This window comes from Hermetia illucens, chromosome 3 (genome assembly GCF_905115235.1).
Source record: "Hermetia illucens chromosome 3, iHerIll2.2.curated.20191125, whole genome shotgun sequence".
NCBI lineage: Eukaryota > Metazoa > Arthropoda > Insecta > Diptera > Stratiomyidae > Hermetia > Hermetia illucens.
Window position 1 is genome coordinate 128,061,362 of NC_051851.1, and position 20,126 is coordinate 128,081,487.

Sequence of the window (20,126 nt, forward strand, 5' to 3'; positions counted from 1 at the left end):
TTCGTACTAGAACTGATATGTAGCATAATCTATAAATTTTAGCCTGATCAGTGCAACAGAATTTAGTTATACTTTAAAGTTTTCGTTTTGTACATCAGCATGGTGGATACTCTTCTATATGCTGGAACGTGGTAAATATCTTAAGTTTCGTCCTAAAAACTTTATAGTATACTCTCAACATATGCAGCGCGATGGTTGCGAGGGTAGAGCATCAACCTCTCAATTTCATTGTTCTAGGTTCGAATACCAGTCGTCATGGGTGTCTGTGTTCATCTTATGTTTGTCTCGCTGCTGAGAGCTTAACACTTGGACAGATGATGGTGAAACTGAGGTACAGTCTGATTGCGCGAATGCTTATACTCCTCTAAGGAGTGAACAGGAAACACTTAAAATATATATAAAACAAATAAGTTGAAATACCAGAAGCTGGGTGGCATCCACACAGTAAAATTGTACTTCAGTTTCATTATTATCGCAGTTAACATTGTCCAAGTGATAAGCTCACAGCAGCGAGAGAAACATAAGATGAACTCAGACCCCCTTCACGACTGGGATTCCAACTCAGAGCAGTGCGATTGGTAGGCTGACGCTCTACCCCCTCGCTTCTGTGAAAACAAATTTGACTTCCCCTTTCGCGTATACGAACCAATATTGAACCGATTTTAAAGATGGTTTTCTCTTCACTGTGTCCGGATAGCTGAGTGGTTAGAGCGCAAGGCTGTCGTACGGAAGATCGCGGTTCAAATCTCACTGGTGGCAGTGGAATTTGTATCGTGATTTGACGTCGGATACCAGTCGACTCAGCTGTGAATGAGTACCTGAGTCAAATCAGGGTAATAATCTCGGGCGAGCGCAATGCTGACCACATTGCCTCCTAGTGTACCGTTACGGTCTTGAATGAAGTGCTCTAACACACTTCAAGGCCCTGATCCAACATGGATTGTTGCGCCAACGATTATTATTATTATTATTTCTTTTCACTATTCTTTGTTATGGACACGGTCGCACAGGACATTCAATTTCCAATGCCCTGCATTACCTCATGCAACACGGTCTGAGACTGAAAAAGAAACAAAACAGGTTTTTTGAAACAGACATTACCACTGTCAGTGGCAACGGCCTGAAAATAAGGACCACGCTTAATAGCGAAAGATGAACTGCGTTATGAAATTGTTCATGTCTGTGGTGTTCCTTGTGATCGGCGTATCAACGAACTTGGCAAATCCACAATGCCGTTCGCGCTGTTGTCCTCTATGATTCCAAGTGTTGGTCGACTATAAAAAACGATGAACGGTGCCTCGCGGAAATCGAGGATAAAATGTTGCGCTCGTTATGATTAGATCCGAAATGAGGATATCCGCGATGTAAAGTTGCACCGATTGGGAACTGTGAGAGAGGCATTTTCGATGGTATGGGTATGCAATTCCCTCTGATGAAAACTTACTTGCCAAGATTGGCCAGAACATCAAAGTTGAGGGGAAATAACCAATGGCTTGATAAACTAGATGATGGTTGGAAACCCTCTCGATTCCATTCAAACCAGGCACACGATCGAGTGAAATAGCGCAGTCGATCACGGCGGGCCTATCCCACTTTTGCGAATAGTAGACATGTTCAACCGTAATATTCGGATGGAATTTGGATTAGACAAATAGTGAATCCAAGCCATCCGCAAGAGTGATCACGAATCGCATGCCGAACATAGCATTGGTGACCTCCACATCGAAGCTATGACCGAGACAGATCTAGTACCTAGGAATTCTGAAAGGAACCTATGCTCGACTTGGTGATCTAAGAGATGCTCTGGTATCCGAATTCCTGCGACGTGTAAAGCTGGTACTGAAATCGCATCTCTCAGCAAAGAGTAAAATAATCGAAGGCGATGCACGGTAAACACGTGAATTGTCTTTGACAACCATTTGTTGATTTGCATTTGTCGAACAAGTGGCTTTGTGCTGGGGAGCTTTTTGCTGAGACGGAGTGATCCATGTGTGCCATTTAGGATGGCATGGTCGCCACTCGAACTTATAACGAAAAAGCGAGTAGAGAACGACCAGTGCGGAATGTGTGGGTAGGCGTTAGAGACGTTGGACCATCTCATTTCTGGTTGCACTGTAATAGCACCGGTGAAATACACGAACAGGCATAATGCAATATGTAAGGTAATTCATTAAAACCTTGCATACAAGCATGGGCTGATTACGGGAAAATGTCCGGTTTACCGATATGAACTGATGGCCGCATTCCACACAACAAGCCTGATGTGCTGCCAGCTGACAAAAGATGTCGCTCCGCGTATTTTATTGATATTACTATCCCCCATAATTGCAACACTGACCGGAAATACGTAGAGAAGAAGGTGACCTATAAGCCATTGGCTCGGGAAATCAAAGAAATTTGGCGTCTCGAGCGGGTGGTTGTAGTTCCCATAATACTGACAGCTACAGGTATTGTACCTAAATCTCTTTCCTTGATGTCCTGGGATTCTCACATAGTCTGGTTCAAACCATGCAGACGTACACCGCTCTGCATACGTGATCGATGTTGCGAGAAGTAATATAATGTAGGAGGTAATATGGTTAGCATTGCGCTCGCCTGAGGTTATTACCCTGAGTTGACTCAGAGGCTTATTCAAAGCTGAGTCGACTGGCATCCGACATCCAACCACAATGCAAATCTCTCTGCCACCAGTCAGATGTGAAACACGACCTTCCGCTACAATAGTCCATCGCTCTAACCACTGAGCCCCCCTTAAGCATATTTCCGAAATGGATATTGTTGTACACCTGGCAACACCTATGTATGCAAATATTTATTCTCTGTCTCCTTTGTGGAACTGCAAGAGTTACAAGATATTGACAACAAATAATCAAAATCGTTTAAGCATTTAAGAAAGGTGATATTATCCCTGAAGTTTTTCCTGATGAAGATTCTTATAGGCTAGCTTTGAAAAAAACTCCTAAGTTCGGACGTTTCCACTGAAGGAAATTCTCTTAATCTGTTGCTTTTTGTAAATTTTTACGGTTCTATAGAAAATGAAATCTTAATAAAATCGGTTTACTGTCTGTCCGTCTGTTGCACGCATTTTTCTCAGAAATGGTTGTACCTATTGACATGAAATTTGGTGGAAAGGTTGAAATTTTGAACCCCAACGCATGCGCATACGTGCAAAGGGGATGTAAGTTGTTTTATGCAAATCTAGCCATGTCGGGTATTAAATGAAAGGTCCCGATTAATAATTTCCCAAATAGGGGAGTGGGTGTTTATTTCAAAGACCCATTGGCAAAAGCTCCCCAACTGAAACATCTAAAAAAAAATCATGGTGGTGCTTTTTAGGTATGTAGGCCTCAAAATACTTTCCATATCGATATCTGTGGAAATAATATTATTTTATTTTATTCTCGAAAGTTTACTGCAGCCTCTCCTTCCCAGTTTTTCTTACAGCCATAAATATTCCAATAAGAGGGGGGAGGGGCTTTATCTTGAAAATTTTGCTGGAAATCGTACTTTTATTAAGAAAGTTTAATAAGTCAAAGTTACCTCTTTCGTGTGAAATTACTTTGACCTTAGATATAGTATCACATTACGGTGGAAAATCGGTCGTGCTCAATGTATATGCACTAGGAACTATCTACAAATGGAAATATCGTGAGCCAACATTGTTATTTAAAAACTCCATAAACCGTTGAATACTTGAAGCGTCAAGCTTCCGGTTTCCGACTTTTTATTATTCATTAGACGCCAAGGGCATGGAAGGACCTCAGGCATGAAGATATTTTCTGGTGGGAATTCATCCAGTTCTCCACAATACGCAAATGTGGTACCACTGCTTTGTAGCTGGAATACATTTCTTCTTGCCTATCTCATATATGGATCATCACGAGGAGAACACACCAAAAACGGTGAAATTTATTCCAATAAATTTCATCTCGTTAAAACTGTTCCCAATATGGTCAGCGTGGTGAAGGACCTTTCAATCGCCGTTGTGGTGGCCACTTCATGCCTGATCAAGAAGACAAGACATACAGCGCCTCTGGCTCTTCTGATTCTAATGAACTCCTCGATTGCAGCCTGCTCTCGATCAAATCACGTTTATATCAACAGCGAAACGATGGAACTTTTCTTATTGATGAGTGACTGGTGCCGAAATGGAGGAGCATGTATTGTTTACGTTTTTCCGTTTTCGCCGAAGCCAATTATAATACGATTTTCGATATGTTGTAATAAATCTTCCACAACTTGCTATCTTTTTTAAAGCACAACGTGTTCATCGTGTTTTTAGGGGAGATTGTCGGGCAAATCCTTAGGGAATTCTTTGTCCAAAAATGGTGTCATCAATAATTCTCTGTTGTGAAAAAAACTTGTCACCAGCGAGCAATGTCATTTCATGTGAGATAAATATGGTTTCAGAGGGTTTTTCTGGGGAGTTTATGTTTTTTGAGGAATTTGTGGAATGCTATATCATTTCCTCGGTGATAATCAAGATGTTTCAAGAGTTTTTGTTGGGATTTGTGAGTCATAATATTGGCCTACAGTCCCGCATAATATTTTGGATAATTTGAAATTTTTTAAGGGAAATGTTTACGAAGAATAAAAACTGACAAACTAACCTGCCGCAAATCCAGTGTGATCGTTACAAATTCATTCTGCTTTCCGTACTGCAATGTGGGGCTCTGCCACCACATGTTTGTATTATTCAAGATTGCTTCGATTGGATGCCTCTTATTCGAGTCGAGACTGTGATTATCACATATGCCGCATTGTGTCTCCCAAGTTTTCTGTGGTAGCGAATCCACTAATTTGCAATACTCCTCATGTCCATTCAGTCCACAAGTTGCATTCACGCTAGCTACTGCTCTGGGTGCAATATTCGACAGTGGTGGGAACGCACCACCGCCTTCAATGTTGTCTGCAACTCGAGACAAAAGTCGTAAGGCTGAAAATAAACAAAAAAGTCATTTCTTTGGCTGATTAATGGTCCTCAAGACGATGACTCTGTAAAGATAAAAAAAATGCAGAAACACAACGAAGATGGATGAATAACGAATGACAAACTGTTGGAAAACAGCGACGGCAACCAGCTTACAATGCTAATGTTACAAAATGTTATTTATAATAGTCTCATGCACACATGCGCCAGGAGACAGCCAAACCGCACGAGGAAAGGCTACTGCGGTTGGAGAACGTGCCATACGTTTGAGATTTACAAGTAGTTAGGTCATGTGGTCTAGAAAACAACGGCCTATGTTTTCGAGATTGTGGTCCCGCTTACCGATTCTCAAGAACGTGTAGCTACACAAAGATTAGAATTTCATCCGAGATATGCTGTCATCTCTATGAAATATGATAAACACCTACAGAAGTCCGGGATCAATAAATGGCGGTAAGCAGATAAGAAGACAATATCCCAATAGCACCAGAGCATTTGGAAATCCGGGTGGGGTCTTGATAGTGAAAACGCGATTTTCTTTTTAATTCTACAATTCAGCATGGATAACTTTCTATCAGATCAATTTGGAATGTAGAAATTGACAAACAACTTTGTTGTAAGGGTGATTTAGTAAAATTGTTGACACCAAACTAGGCTTTAATATTCTAAATAAGGAAGTTCTCCTTGATGAAAAAGGGTGGATAATACGTGTTCTAGTTTAAATTGGTTTAGATCCTCCCTAATACTGTACATACGGGGTCTCATAGGACATAAAAGTTGGAACAGTAGGGTAGACTAACCAGGTGCTCAGATAGCAACTCGATTTTCCGAAACAGATGAGGAAATCCCTAACTAACAATCATTTAAATTTCCTCACTCACTACGTGTTACCAGTACCTGGATGCAAACTAAATATAATTTTCTAATCTTAAATTTGGAAATCTCTACCTAATTCCTTATAGATTTTCCTCCCGGGCTACATATGTATTTCTTCCTGAGGAAAAACGTGACATTGGCATTTTATAATCAGCGCCCAATGTGGGGTCCACCATTCGGTTGGTTTAATTGATTGAAGTCTTGTAGTGGGCCAGCTTCGTTTTGGTAAGTCAGATAGGGGTGCATCCAAAAACTCAGTGTAAGCATCGTTAACTCGAAAGAATTGATCAATTATTTCTGTAGTGAATTTTTCATGTTCAGTCATTTTTTGGAGGTTGAGATGGCTCTGATGACACTGGCAACGCGTTTACTTTTAAATTTAATAACCTCGGCTGCTATTTACTGGGGTTATTCGGGTGAATGGAAACCGTGTCGAAAGAATTGGTCTGGAAGGCACTTCCTGGGTGCTGAGCGCAGACAAGGGCTTTGTCTTCGTAAGCTCTTGCTGAATTATTATACAAACTGGGCGTCTCAGTTTTTTAATGATCTTCCACAATGGGTATTCAAATGATGTTCCTGCTTCCAGGTTTGCAACGTTGCAAGGTTAGTTGTTTATGCCGACATTCATTTTGTGCTGTGAGTGCTTCTCTCGCAGCGGATAATTTTAACTCAGCAGGCCGAAATTGACATTTCTGTTATTCGCGTCGAATCCTTTGACTTTCATTCACTATACCTTCAATTTGAGTGGAAATTACTCTCAGCTTTGACGTTGAGTCACCGTCAAAGTGGAATTAACAATTTGGTGGTTTACCACAATAGATTTGCTGCATTGTTGTCTTTAACTAGAACTGTCTGCAATTGTTTTCAAAAATTCGCTTGAGCTGATGTTGAACCATCCTGAACAATAGATTGCAGATATGCTGATCATTTTGCTTCAGATTTTAACTTAGTTAACATAACTTAACTTAGTTTTTACTATAATCATTTAAGTCGTAATGCTTGACACCATATTTCATCAGACAGAATTCCGATCATTTTCATTTCCGAGGTAGCCAAATTTATAGAAGTTGATTCTGATTACGAGTTTGCCCATGAAAACATCCCACGTTGTTCACGATACGTGAAGCGGCCCCTGAAAGTGCCCAGGCGAGAAGTTCTCACCACATATCTAGCTTATACCTGCGTCCTAGGTAGTAGCTTTGAGAAAATTTCTCGGTGAAGAGCGCTGGGCGACTGGCAGTCCCACTTCCTGCCAACTTTAAAAAGGTGAAGCGAGCCTAGCTCTGCAAAAATGGCAGTTGGGGCGTTTATCATGAGCCAGCCCCTTCTGAACTCTGCCCGGGTAATGTGGATTGAACTAGAATTAGTACATGGCATCGCCCGAACGAGCGCTGATCGGTCCGTGAGTTTCGGGATCAGCTGGGTGTAGTTCAGGCCTCAGGGAATTGGGGTAGGGACCTGATACCATTTCCATTCCATCTTAAACACCAAAGGAGATTCTGGAATAGACCAAAGACCAAGGTAATGAGATTGGCAGTGCGGGGACGACAACTCCATACTCTGCAGTGCTCCTCCTTTGGCAAGATCCCCAGAGAAAATCGCTTAAAATTGGACAGATAGATGTGGACGTAAGCCGAGTGGGAGTGCAGTCGACTGTCCTTGCTAGAGCCAAAGAGGAAAGGCTTATAAGGAAATGCACGACAGTTCTGAAATACATCGGCGTGCAATCTGCAAAACGTCAGCAAAGGCGTGAGAAACGGACTGATGGAACTGAAAGAACTCCTGAACTGCATTTTCTTCTACATGTGGACATGGACAGCAGCAAAAGACAAAAAAAAACAACCACTTCCTGCTAAGAACATCATAGGCGCCAACAAGAAAGCGGAAAAAGAAGATACGTCTGAAGAGGGCTTCATCCAATTAGTTTTCGAGGCTAAAAAAAAAAGACAAAGAAGGACAAGAGAAAATAACATGCCGTGCGACTAGAAAACCATCCGCTTAAGGGGGTCATCCCGTGTGTCGGGTTGGAGAAATCGATTTTTTTTTTTTGCATGAATTGTATCTATATATAGTGGAGAATATGTGGGCAAAGGGATTTTCCGATATTCCGAGTCCTTGAGAAACTACAGGGTTAAACAGGTAAGGAGTTTGCAGCCGCGGCTAGAGTGCTCGATGAGAAAGAGCATCGAATCTTTTTTTATCTGTTAGTTTTTTACCTGAGCCTTATAAATTTGAACACAGATAGAAATATAAAAAGATGGAAAACCAATCAATTGTCTAAACTGATTTGCTGTTTAGAATAAAAAGGATAATCCAGTCTAGAGTGAGCACTGAAAGGCGTTCAAGTTATACTCAGTTATATTTTGCTGTAAGTATTGTGCTGTTTGTGTGTTCAGTGATTTTTTTAAATGGATCTTACGAAGGGAGATCGCTTTAACGTTCAACGTCATGCTCGCACTAAAAAACGAGTATTTCATGGGAATCGAGAGTTATCAGAGAAGAAAAAGGACTTCGCATCAAAATCAGCAAAGAAACATTTAGCAAGCATGAACATGGATGTTCCAATTGCGACAAGTTTTGTATATTGTATATTGGATTTTGCTGGAGTTTTCTCCGGTACTTCTGTAAATTTCTGTATACGTAGTATTATACGAATACGAAGGACATGTCGAGAAAAGAATGGGAACGCGGCTTAGAAATGCAAAGAAGAATCACAAACGCATTTGTGGAAAAGGGGCTGGAAAACTTACTGATAAGGACCTCACTACATTTTCTGGGCTGGCTATTCGTCGACACGCAAAGTCGATAGAAGGAATGAAGCAAGAAATTTTGGAAACTTTCTTCCATAAATGTTCTACAGACGAAAATCCTCAGCATCAAAATTGTCCAGCAGGCGAGGGCAGTTGGTGCAAATGGCACAAAGCGGAAGCTAAAGGAGAACTGGATAGTTTTCACCAAGAGAAGGCACCTTTGACTGAAGAAGTTCAAACAGTCATCAAACCACTCTACGAAGATTTGTCACGAGATGATCTCTTGAACAGATGTTTAGGAGCAGAGACCCAGAATAACAATGAGTCGTTAAATGCATTAATCTGAACTTTCGCTCCTAAACACCTTCATTCTGGGGCCAAGGTCGTAGAAATAGCCACTTTTCTCGCTGTAATTATTTTTAATGAAGGATTCAATGGTATTCTCAAAATCCTAGTGACAACGGGATGTCAAGTTGGTCACATATGTCAGGTTTATACCGACCGCCGTAATGAAGCGCGAATTTGGCGGTCCGAACGACGATCGACTGATCTCGCTAAAAGAGCCACAATTGAGACCAGAGAGCAACAATCGGCCTTACAAGACTTTTTCGAAGAAACGGAGGGTGCTCTCCATGGACCAGGTATAGCAGATTAATGGTGAGCTAAAATTGTACTGTTGATAATCACATTTAAATTTTCAAATGCGTTTTTCTCGAAACTGCATCTTGAAAATCGGTTGCCACCATAGCTCAAAATCTATCCAACCAAATTCTTTGAAATTTTCACGACTTCTTTAATACATATTTCTACGGTCCGAAAACTAGGATAATTGCAATCGGACAGGTAGTTTTTTTTTATTCATAAGAAAAGCCGTGAAAAAACACCAAAATTCAAAAAATTAAGTTTAAAAGCCCACCAAAAATTTACCTTTTAATATTTCCTAATTATCCTAGTTTGCGGACCGTGAAATATTGTCCACATTAAAATGCCGTTTAGTTTTTTTCCCTCAGATGAACACAGCGCCCTCCAGCGTGGCAGCAGGAAAACACCTTTTTTTGGAAATGGGTGCATAAATTAACACCTATTCCGAAAATTAGCTAAGAAATCAAGCTGAAAAATTTATCACATATACTAGAGATATCGATAAACATATGGTGAAAAAATCACGTTTCTATCTTTATCCAGTCCTTCAAAATAATTTTTCAAAAAAAGGCAAAAAAAATGGCCTTCACACGGGATGACCCCCTTAAAGTAAGAATATATACAAATGGTGGAGCACCAAAGCAAAATGTGAGGAAACGAATGAGGAGTAGATCACCTGCAGAAGGTAAGACGTTTGCGGAAGTCCTCAGTGAGATCCGCTATAAAATCAGCTCGGAAGGCAGTGGAATAGATGTACCTTCTATTCAGAGAACGAAGGGAGCCAGAGTTTTCGTGGAAATAGGTCGTAAGACAACAAACTACGAGGTGCTAAGAGAACAAATTGCGAGGCGGTGGACGAGTTACTGGGAGTTGAGGCTCTGGTTTCGAGTCTAGATCCTACGTACTCTCTGATGATCCGAGATCTTCACTGTTTCATAGAAAAGTTCGAAGAGGAAATGAAGCCATCAAGGATGAATCTGCAGAGGAAATGCCCGATAAGTATCACTTTTACGAATTCTGGAAAATAAAAACTTGGCGTAATACACAAGGAAACTTCTTAACAGCCATATATACTTATCGTACGGGACGGCACCCGATTTTTGGCCCAAAGGATATCTTTGACTTGATCCAATATTTAAAGATTAGGTTTTATTAATGTTTTGATACTCTGAAGGACGCCATTTTGGGCACGGACAGCCAGGGCGGTGTTGAACGAGGCAGGCTTCACCCAGAATTTAGAGGGAAACGCACCCCGGAAATGGTGGCGGGTCCTATTTAGTATTAAACACCAGAAGGGCATTCAGTCGTGACAATCTTTCTATGCATTTGCGGACGGCAGAAATTGTCGACCTGTAGAAGTAATGCCATAAGCTCCGTCGTTTGACACAGCGATCTAACGCCTGGGGGAGGCATACACTATAATTATGTGCACTGTCATATCTATCAGCTAACGGAGACTAAAAGCAAAACCTCGCTGCTGATAGGACCTAGTCAACGAAAGGAACGGGGCCCCATGAGGACTCGGTTACAAACTTGTTACCCAGAAATCGGGGCCCACCTAATGCCGAATAAATGGACCGCATTGTACCAGCGTTATTCCCTAAACATCCCGTGCGGATTGATGACAACCGCGTGGAAATCGCTGCGTCTACTGCTTTTCACCATGAACGAACTTGAAAAGGAAGTGCTTTCTATCAAGAATAAGAAGGCTCCAGGCCCTGATAGCATCCCGGCAGAGGTATATAAACTGTTCCAGCATTAATCAGCTCTACTGCTTGGTGTATTCAACGTTTGCCTAAAAGAATGTATATTTCTTGTTGTTGGAAAATGGCTAGGCTTGTGCTACGTTCCTAACACTCTGTATGCTTGAAACGGATGGGAAAGTGCTAGAAATTCACTTATCCCCGAGGTAGTTTGGTTTTAGAGCAGGGAAACCCTCAGTGAATGCTGTTATGGAGGTGGAAGATACAGTTCATTAAGTTGAGGTACAAAGCCGCCGATCTTGACGAGTTATAATTCACGTAACGCTTGATGTCAGAAATGCCTTCTATTTTGTAAGATGGATGTGGTGGATTTTCTCTTGCGAATACAAACGGATTACCTGAGAGACCGCTTCTAGTTTTATAAGATGATAGAGAACCAGGGGAAATTGGAGATCTCATCGAGAATAGCACAGACATCTATCTTAGAGCCGGACCTTTAGAACGCATCGATGTTGAGACTCGACATGGCAAAAGAGTCGCGCCTTGTTAGTTATGCAGATGATGTAGCGACATTTGTTGCTGGATGCGCTATTGGTCAGGAGTAAACCAGACTTGGTATATTGACGCCACGGATAAGCAGATGGACTACTGGCCACACTTTCTGCCTTGTACTGGGCAACGGAGTCATTTTGACTAAAAAAGTCCCGACCCTGCGTCCCAAGTTGGTTATAGAGTCAAAACCTACCTTGGATTAATGGTCGATTCGAAGATGAGATTTTTCGAGCAAATCAAAGCAGCAGCGAGCAAGGCTGTAGCTTGGGTTGCCGCCTTAAGACGGTTAATCGCAAACTTTGGATATCCTGCATTTAGTAGGAGACGTTTTCCTATGAGAACAACGCAGGAAGCTCTGTTCTACTAGACGGATGCATGGCATAACGCCCTTGGCCAGGAGTGGTATGGTAAGAGCCTTACGTAAGAATGGAAATGGGGAACTTTGGAGGTAGCGCCTTCCTACCATCCTGTCTCAGAGTTGGCTATAAGGGTGATCGAGCAAACCTAAAGTTACCTATAAGCGCAAGGGAAAAGACACGAAGGAGGTGGTTGCTCGTGAGGAAGAATGGTATACACTAAATAAGTGGCCACTCTCGTGGCAAAATGTACCAATAAGCAGATGGAATGGCCGGCTCATTGGCAACTTAGATCCGGGGCTAAATCAAAAGTAGTCTTGCCTGCACAACATTGAGTAGGCATCATCCCCTGACTGCTTCTTCTGCGATGGGGTGGTGTACGGCTCCAATCACACCTATTTTCTCATAGAAGGTGGGATGGGATTCGTCAAAAACTTTCTGCAGTGCTTCTGCCTGCATGCTATGTCCGGATAAGATTGTCTGATAGTTCGAGTTCGTCATGTTGCGAACTGGATGGCAAAGGGTCCCTAGAATTAACAATTCTCATCTATAATACACAATAGTTTCTTCTGTGCCAATATACTTGAAAATTAATATATTGAATTGGCCCATTTCGCTTACGAGGTTCTCTAATGATTGTCTGACTTCCTTCTTCATTTTACTTAAATCTAAGTGACTTTCGAAGTATAAATACAGAAGAATGAGATTAGTTTGAAAAAAGTCACCAATCCAAACAGATCCCGACGTATATTTGCTACATTTGTAGCTCACAATCAAATACCCTTCACTTCAACCAAACGGTTAAGTAGCTAGTATTTAAGTAATCCACATATTAATGTCAACAGACGGTCTTCAAGCGAACCACTCGAAACGCATTTCTACTATCTTTTCATATTCCTGAACCTGCGTGTCGACTATGTGGTATGCATTAGCATGCAGACAAATTAAGACTAAATACGATTATCCATTAAACCATTTCTCCTCTTCATCACTATCATCAGATATGCAAATCTACATGCCAGGAAAGGAAACACAACATGATATTCCCACTAGAGACACTGTTGACCAGGCTCCCCAACACGTTCTGACTGGATAAACCATCCAACGTTTAAGTGACTGCCAACCTTAGGAAGATTGAATACCGTACTAATGTGTAAACACCTCGCAGGTAACAAATTGATGTGTTACCTTCGTTATTCAAATGAAATAGAAAATAAATGGTCAACGCATGAGAAGCATTCCTACAACCGCGTGTGCGTAATGACCACTCGATTTTTCGTCGTGCAACCCATACGTGATGCATATGGAAAGGCAACAAAGAAAGGGTCAGATGAAAAGTTCGAGGTGAATCATTTTAAGGGGATGTTATCTAAACTCAAGATTATTATTAAATAGCATCAGACATGGGTTGAATTTCGATTTGAATCCGATATCCAAACTATTTTGCGCGGTTTGTGTATACTATCGAATCTAGAATACTTTTTCCTCAAATCTAAACTCTCCTGAACGGGAATAAGATCAGAAATTAAACTCTAACTTTAAAGATTTTCCAACCGAAATTGATGAAGAAACCTGGATAAACCCTTAAGTTTCAACCAACAACGCCTGGCTTCATCCTCTAGATTAAGACAAACACGGGTCAATTCAAACAGTTTGAAAGTTGAAGATGTTCCTAGGCAACATACATATTCAAGAGCATGTATCTTATCCAAGATGATTAAGGACAAAAGGAGGGTTCACTTAATTATAACTAGAACCAGGAAATTATGCAGACAAGAGATACTTTGATTTATGAAAAGTCATGGGTTCAACACAGTCAGTATTAGGTGAATTAGTTTCAGGCTCAAAAAATTCCAGGAATTGCTAGTTACATTGATGAGCTCTAATAAATCAAAAGTCTATTCGAATTCCTAAATTCTAAATTGAAATATTAAGTTATTTGACGTTAGAAGTCATGAAGCATGCGTTCATGGATGATTCATCACAATTTCGTGTTGGTATTCCCACATACTAAGCTTTGAGAAACATATAGTACTTTTCCAGTTCTAGAAACCGGAAAAGGATGTAATTAAGGTTGGACAAATTCCTGACTACTGAAACAGTATTTAACGGAAAATAAACATATTTTTTTCTTTCAAGGATCTTTGATGAAAAAAATGTTGCAAGTTTTGACAAAATAATACATTTGCCAACAATTCACTTGACTTGATCTTGACTTTTCATTCCACTTTTTGACGACTTACTCGATTAACTTGTTGCTTGTTGTGAGACCCAACGAAAACATCATTTTTGTTGACTACGGTGTAGGGTGTGTTCAGCTGGATCAGCGGTTAGAGCGCAAGGCTGTTGTACTAAAGATCGCGGTTTCAATCTCATGGGTGGCCATGGCAGTTGTATTGTGACTTGACGTTGAATACTAGTCCACCCAGCTGTGAATGAGTACCTGAACTTCTAGTCAAATCAGAATAATAATCAAGAGCGGGCGCAATGCTTGACTACTTACTTACTTTCTACAGGGCACTGTAATCCTGCAGTGTACCGTCAAAAAGATTATTGTTAATACTGTATAGGGCACTAGACCCCAGATGTCCAACGGGTCAGTGTCCATAACAAGAACGAAGAGGAGAAATGAGAGAGGCGCTTGATGAATTCCCACAGCACCCGAAACAACTGACATATCTGGCATTGCTCTGGTAAGACCCCTTTCGGCCTGCTATTTGCATTTGACCCCTTGTTTAAATTTTCTGCTGGATCCAATAGGTGCCTCATATCGGGTGGGCGAGCTTTTGGAGTTCCGCCCGGAGTGTTTTGTTGCAGTTAGGTAAACATGGTAACGCTGGTGTAAATATCAGGCATGTACTTAGCGTAGACTGAGGCTTTCACCTTATGTGGCAAGGGCTCTGATCTACACATTTCTTTTCCTATATTTGGAGCTTACATGAACGATGGATTCAGACCTGGTGTGCTCAACAAAATACCTCTTTTTCGGAAGTATGTAGTGCTTTCTCATGGTAGTAGTGAATATTGTTTCTCTGCATGTCTTGATGGCCAAGGTTAGTAGGTAATCCTCTAAACTGACTATAGAACTACTGACATCACTATTGTATGCTACATTATTCTAGGTGCCATTGCTAAAGTACATAACATATTTTTTAGCCATTGTCCGTACTTCCGGCGGACAATATTATTGTGAAGCATCACTTGTATGGTTGAAAGGCATCCGATTCGAAAATTATTTTAATAAGTTTAATAAGCTTTTAGCTTAAAGCTAGGATCATAACTTGAGGAGCAAAATACATGAATATTCAGATTATTTTATGCAGATTGTGATTACTCTGTAAGTGGGCAAAGGTATGTATGGTATGATTAGATACCAGCACGATTACTATGATTTCTTCCTCTTAAGCATTTGCCCCGTGTAGTAGTGGGTTCGGCTTGTCTTAGTCGATTGCGTGATTTTGCTCGGTTATATGCCAGATCTTGGTGGAGTCGACAGGCCGTCAAATCATCGTCATGCGTATCAAGCAAGCAAGCCCAGCCCCTTTCCCATCGACTTCAATGTTCAGCTAAATCTTGCGCATCGAAGACTCCTCCCTCCCAATTTCTCCACGATCGATCTCAGATGTCTTCATTTCTGAGTGGTAATGGCGTGTTGCGCCCCTGGTCCAATGCAACATCTCCATTATCGCTAAGCGTTATTCATCTTTTTTGATAGCCGGCCAGTACTGGGAACCATAGAGCGTGATAGTGTGAACAAAGCGTTGATTGATGCCTTGATCACACTTCATTCAAGTTGCGTTGATAAATTATGCATTTCATAATCTAGTTGCTGGGTTTTTGGCAGGTCGCTGCCACTGATAGTGGTGATGCCTGTTTCATTGTGGTCGGTTTTCAAAAATTCTGGTTTACTCAGATTTTATCTGAGAGACACTTTTGCACATGCTGTTCAAGATCAGTTTTATGACGAGACGCAGGGAGAACACCATTTGTGAGAGTGTCTACAGCAAAAATGTGGAATTACTCCAGAAGTCGGCAGTTTTTGTGGAAGCGAAGAATAAGCAGATTCTTCCGGCAACTGATAAGCAAAGCATCATTCTTGTCATTAATGCAACCGTGTTCGCTGTGCGCTGGTTTTATATTTGGCATTTGAAAATTGTGTCCGGATAGCTGAGTGGTTAGAGCGCAAGGCTGTCGTACGGAAGGTCGCGGTTCAAATCTCACTGGTGGCAGTGGAATTTGTATCGTGATTTGACGTCGGATACCAGTCGACTCAGCTGTGAATGAGTACCTGAGTCAAATCAGGATAATAATCTCGGGCGAGCGCAATGCTAACCACATTGCCTCCTAGTGTACCGTTACGGTCTTGAATGAAGTTCTATAACACACTTCAAGGCCCTGATTCAATATGGATTGTTGCGCCAACGATTATTATTATTATTATTTGAAAAGTCGAAACAGATCTCTCTCGTCGTCCTGTGTGTCAAGTTGATCGTAAAGACATTTGTAATGGATTACTCGGTGATCGCTTTTTTTGCTACCCTGTTCGTATTTTCGAATTCTTGTAAATTTAGTAAAAGCGTTTTTCCTCACGGAAGTTGGTATATTACCACTCCAAAGCCAAGTGCCTCGGTTGATGAACCGATCATCCGACTTGGTGCCATCCCCAAGGGTTCCATAGGCCGCTTTATGGATTGCTTCCATGATACTTCGAAATTCATAATGGTCGGTAATCGCGTAAGTGAGATCACTCAGAATGACCCTTTAGTTCTTACGTCATTTATGTTAAGGCTTCGGTTCGAAAAGTATCATTGCTAGACCTGAATTTATTATACACTGTTATGTTGGTAACTTTTTGCCGGTGAGTGTTTATCTTCAATTGGGAATTTGATACGCATTTATGTGATTTAGGACATTATTGTCGTGCCTAGTATTGTACGCTACCGGAATACCAGAAGCTAGATGCTACAGGGAATCCAAAGATCTAGATTAGATTCAATCACGGGACGGTATCCCCGTTGCAGCGCAAGATGTCATCTGCTGCACTGGGGTAAAATCTCAGAGGAAATAGAAATCCAAAGCGGAATTCGCCAGTATTTCATTCTATCGTGGATATTATTTTTTCTCGTTATTAATGACGTCCTCCATGCTCCAGCTTTGCATGTTGGATTGAAGAGTGGTGGAAGAGTCCAATGGACGATGTCATCTTCCTTCAAAAACCTCGACTACGCTAATGACATCTGGTTGGTCTCTCAGAAAAAAGCATACAGAATATCTCGTCACACTCTTCCTGTTTTCATTAATCGACATAATATCGAGGTCATCGACCACCGACGGTGGCATAATGTTCCCTCTGTGGTGCTATGTGGAAGTAGCACATGGAAAGTGATCGCCACTGTCACCCAAAAATTCCAGACTTCCATCCACTCATGTCTGCACATTATCACATGAAGAACTGCATTGGCGTACAGGTGGAAAGGGCAGTAGATACGTCACACATTTAGAAAAGGGGGAGAATTCCTTCGGGAGGTATGCCATGCACTAAAAGCATTACCATCCCAGACAAATCAGTCGAGCTGCGTGATGTGGAACTGAGAGTAAAAACACAGTAGTTGACGCGCCGTCCTCAACATAGAAGCCTATTGCAACCACATGTGCCTTGTGTTTTCTAGTTAATATTCTAGCCGGGATGTTTAGCCTAAACGGGTAGACTATAATAGTCCAAAAGCGGTCAAGCATTTTTGGAAGGCAGGTTAAAGGGACAATAAAGGATGAGTGGCAGGTTATGGTATTTCACAAAGTCTTTTTAGCCTATGAGCGGTTGTATGATTTGTTATGTCTAACTGTATGTTTTTTCAATTTCTTCCAATACCCACTTGCAGATCATGGGGAAAGTTATTATTACACACATTCCAAGGGGCATGAACTTTACCTAGGGGTAATTTATTTTGAAAGGTTTGGATTTGTTGTAAGTCCGATTGGAACTACAGCCCCAGATATAGATTAGATTATATTGATTTTATTTGCTCTTGATAATTCAGAGTTCCTTTCAAGTACTCATTGGAGTCGTTTATAACTTATATTCAGCTTTGCAACTTTCTTCTTAATATGTTTCTTTTACTTAAGCTTAACATTTGGATACATCCCCAGGTACTTATTAGCGAAAGGAATAATCTTCAGCAATATTGCGTATGCTTTCGTTATATTGTACAATATATAAAAATTAATAATAATAATATTCAAATTAATACGCCATCGTTTTGTTCAATATCAAAAGTTTCTTGCAGTTTTGTGGGGTGCTTGGACAATATACATATGTATCAACTGCAAGGATTGCAGTATCGTTCGGAAATATAGCAATCATGACCTTTTCGGCCTAGCCTTTACTGCGGGCTATGATAACACTGGTCAACAAAAGGTAGAACATCGGACCAAAACACCCCTTTTAGAAGCACCCACTGAAATTTTCATCATGTCCGAATAGCAGCTTTCAGATCGTAGTCTATTTTCTAAATATAATATAATTTCATGGCATTAAAGAGTAATATGAGAAAGTTCCCTAATACTCTGCGAGGTGATAAGGTCGCCTGGCGTATTTTTAACGCTTAGATTGCTTCTGAAATAGTTTTGCAGGACTTTCTGAGGTGCCTATACTCTTCTTCTACAGTTCTGCGCCAAGCGCTCTTGGGGCGATCCACTCGCCAGCCATCTTGGAAAAGCGGATTCCACTGTATGGTGTGGAGCCACTAATGTATTTGTTGTCCCTACTTAATGTGTAACCTATTAACTGCCACCTCTGCCTTTCAATCACGTCGCGTACGGGTGCTGTGTGTCGACCAAATTTTTCGTTTGTAATGATATCAGCCCACCGTACTCTAATAATTCGGCGCAGACGGGTGTTGAGGAAGGTTTGGAGTCTGAGTAACAGTAGTGGTCACTTTCTATGTCCTACTTCCATATAGCAACATATAAAGAACATTAGCATAGAAAAGGTGATGATTTTCGGGGGTCGCCGCTCTCCAATCTTGCTAGAAGTGACGGATAGAACATGAAAACCAACATAAGTGACCATCAGACCATCGCAATACGCAAGCGAATGTATACGACTATGAGATGGAGATCCATTTTAAGGCCGATCTCAGCGGCTCTGTTATTGCGCGCATCAAGGAATCAACTTCTAAATCTACTGCTGATCGCAAAGTGGTTGGTCTGATTGCGAGGCCTTGTTGATGTTTCGGTAGCAGTAAAGTTGCTAGCTTATAAATTTCTATCTCTTTGAGTTTCCTTTTACCATTAGTGAGGAAGATTTTGAGTGTATTCTTAAACCCCAACTCATGGGGGCACATATTTACGTTTACTGCAGATGTACCGTGTATGTATTGTAGTCGTCCATAGTTGGATGTAATGTGCTTCCAACGATCTTCAATGAAATGTTTCCCTGAGCAGAAGACTGGATAGAGTTGAGAAATCTGAATTTGATTGTTAATACTGACTGATAAGGAACTTAGGACAAATGAAGAGAACGAGATTGTGAATATGTGAAGCTAAGAAAATGTCCCAAACCAACACCTGCAAAATAAAGTTCCAGAGAATGAAGAGGCTACTAAACAAGAAAATAATCATGAAGAAACTGTGAGAGAAGTGCTTCCGATGTTATGGTCAAAGAAAGACCGAAAAAGTGAAGGGTTGATATGCGAAATGGCTGTTTAAGAACCCCTCCACCAAAGTTATGACTGGGAAAGTGACGAGTCCAATGACAAAACGATGCTGGTCAGCAAGAGCGTTCTTTCCCTTCTCATTGGTCGGCGATTATGTTTCTAGAACTGGCACTGGCATTCAAACTATCAACTGTGCAAGGGACGTCACCATGATAAAACCTAGCCGTCTTCGTTACTGATTTTTGAAGTTTGGGTGGTAAGCTCAAAACGAGGGTTTATAGTGTTTCCTATTCAATCCTTAGCGGAGTCAGACTGTGTTTCAGTTTCACCATCACCACCAAAAAAATGCGAGTAAGTTGTTCTCTATTTGGTCCGGTCCGACATCAAATCAAAAATCTAGTTCATGCTAAACTGAATGTATAACAGAAAAGCGTTGACATCTACGGACCGCTTCCGTCACGTTGCAGAGTAGGGCGTTGCCTCTGCCCTGGATGAAACCATAACCCATTCTTGTCCCTGAAAGTCACATTTAAGATACTCTTGTTGGGTATTCACTGGTATGTCTGCATAGTATTTGTATACTATGTGCCCCAATTAGTTTCAATTGAAATCTTTCGGAAAATCCCTGTTTACTGGCCTGCACAGATATCAATTTATAATGA

At 41.1% G+C, this 20,126-nt stretch overlaps 1 protein-coding gene across 2 annotated transcripts in view; it reads right to left on the reverse strand.

Moving 5' to 3' along the window:
- The window catches only part of LOC119653202 (laminin subunit alpha-1), a 375,238-nt gene that overhangs the window by 315,489 nt on the left and 39,623 nt on the right, over window positions 1-20,126 (reverse strand). For both annotated transcript variants that reach the window (XM_038057770.1, XM_038057772.1), the window contains exon 2: window positions 4,611-4,936. In XM_038057770.1, the coding sequence (XP_037913698.1) occupies window positions 4,611-4,936 (326 nt within the window). The remainder of the gene's footprint in view (window positions 1-4,610; window positions 4,937-20,126) is intronic.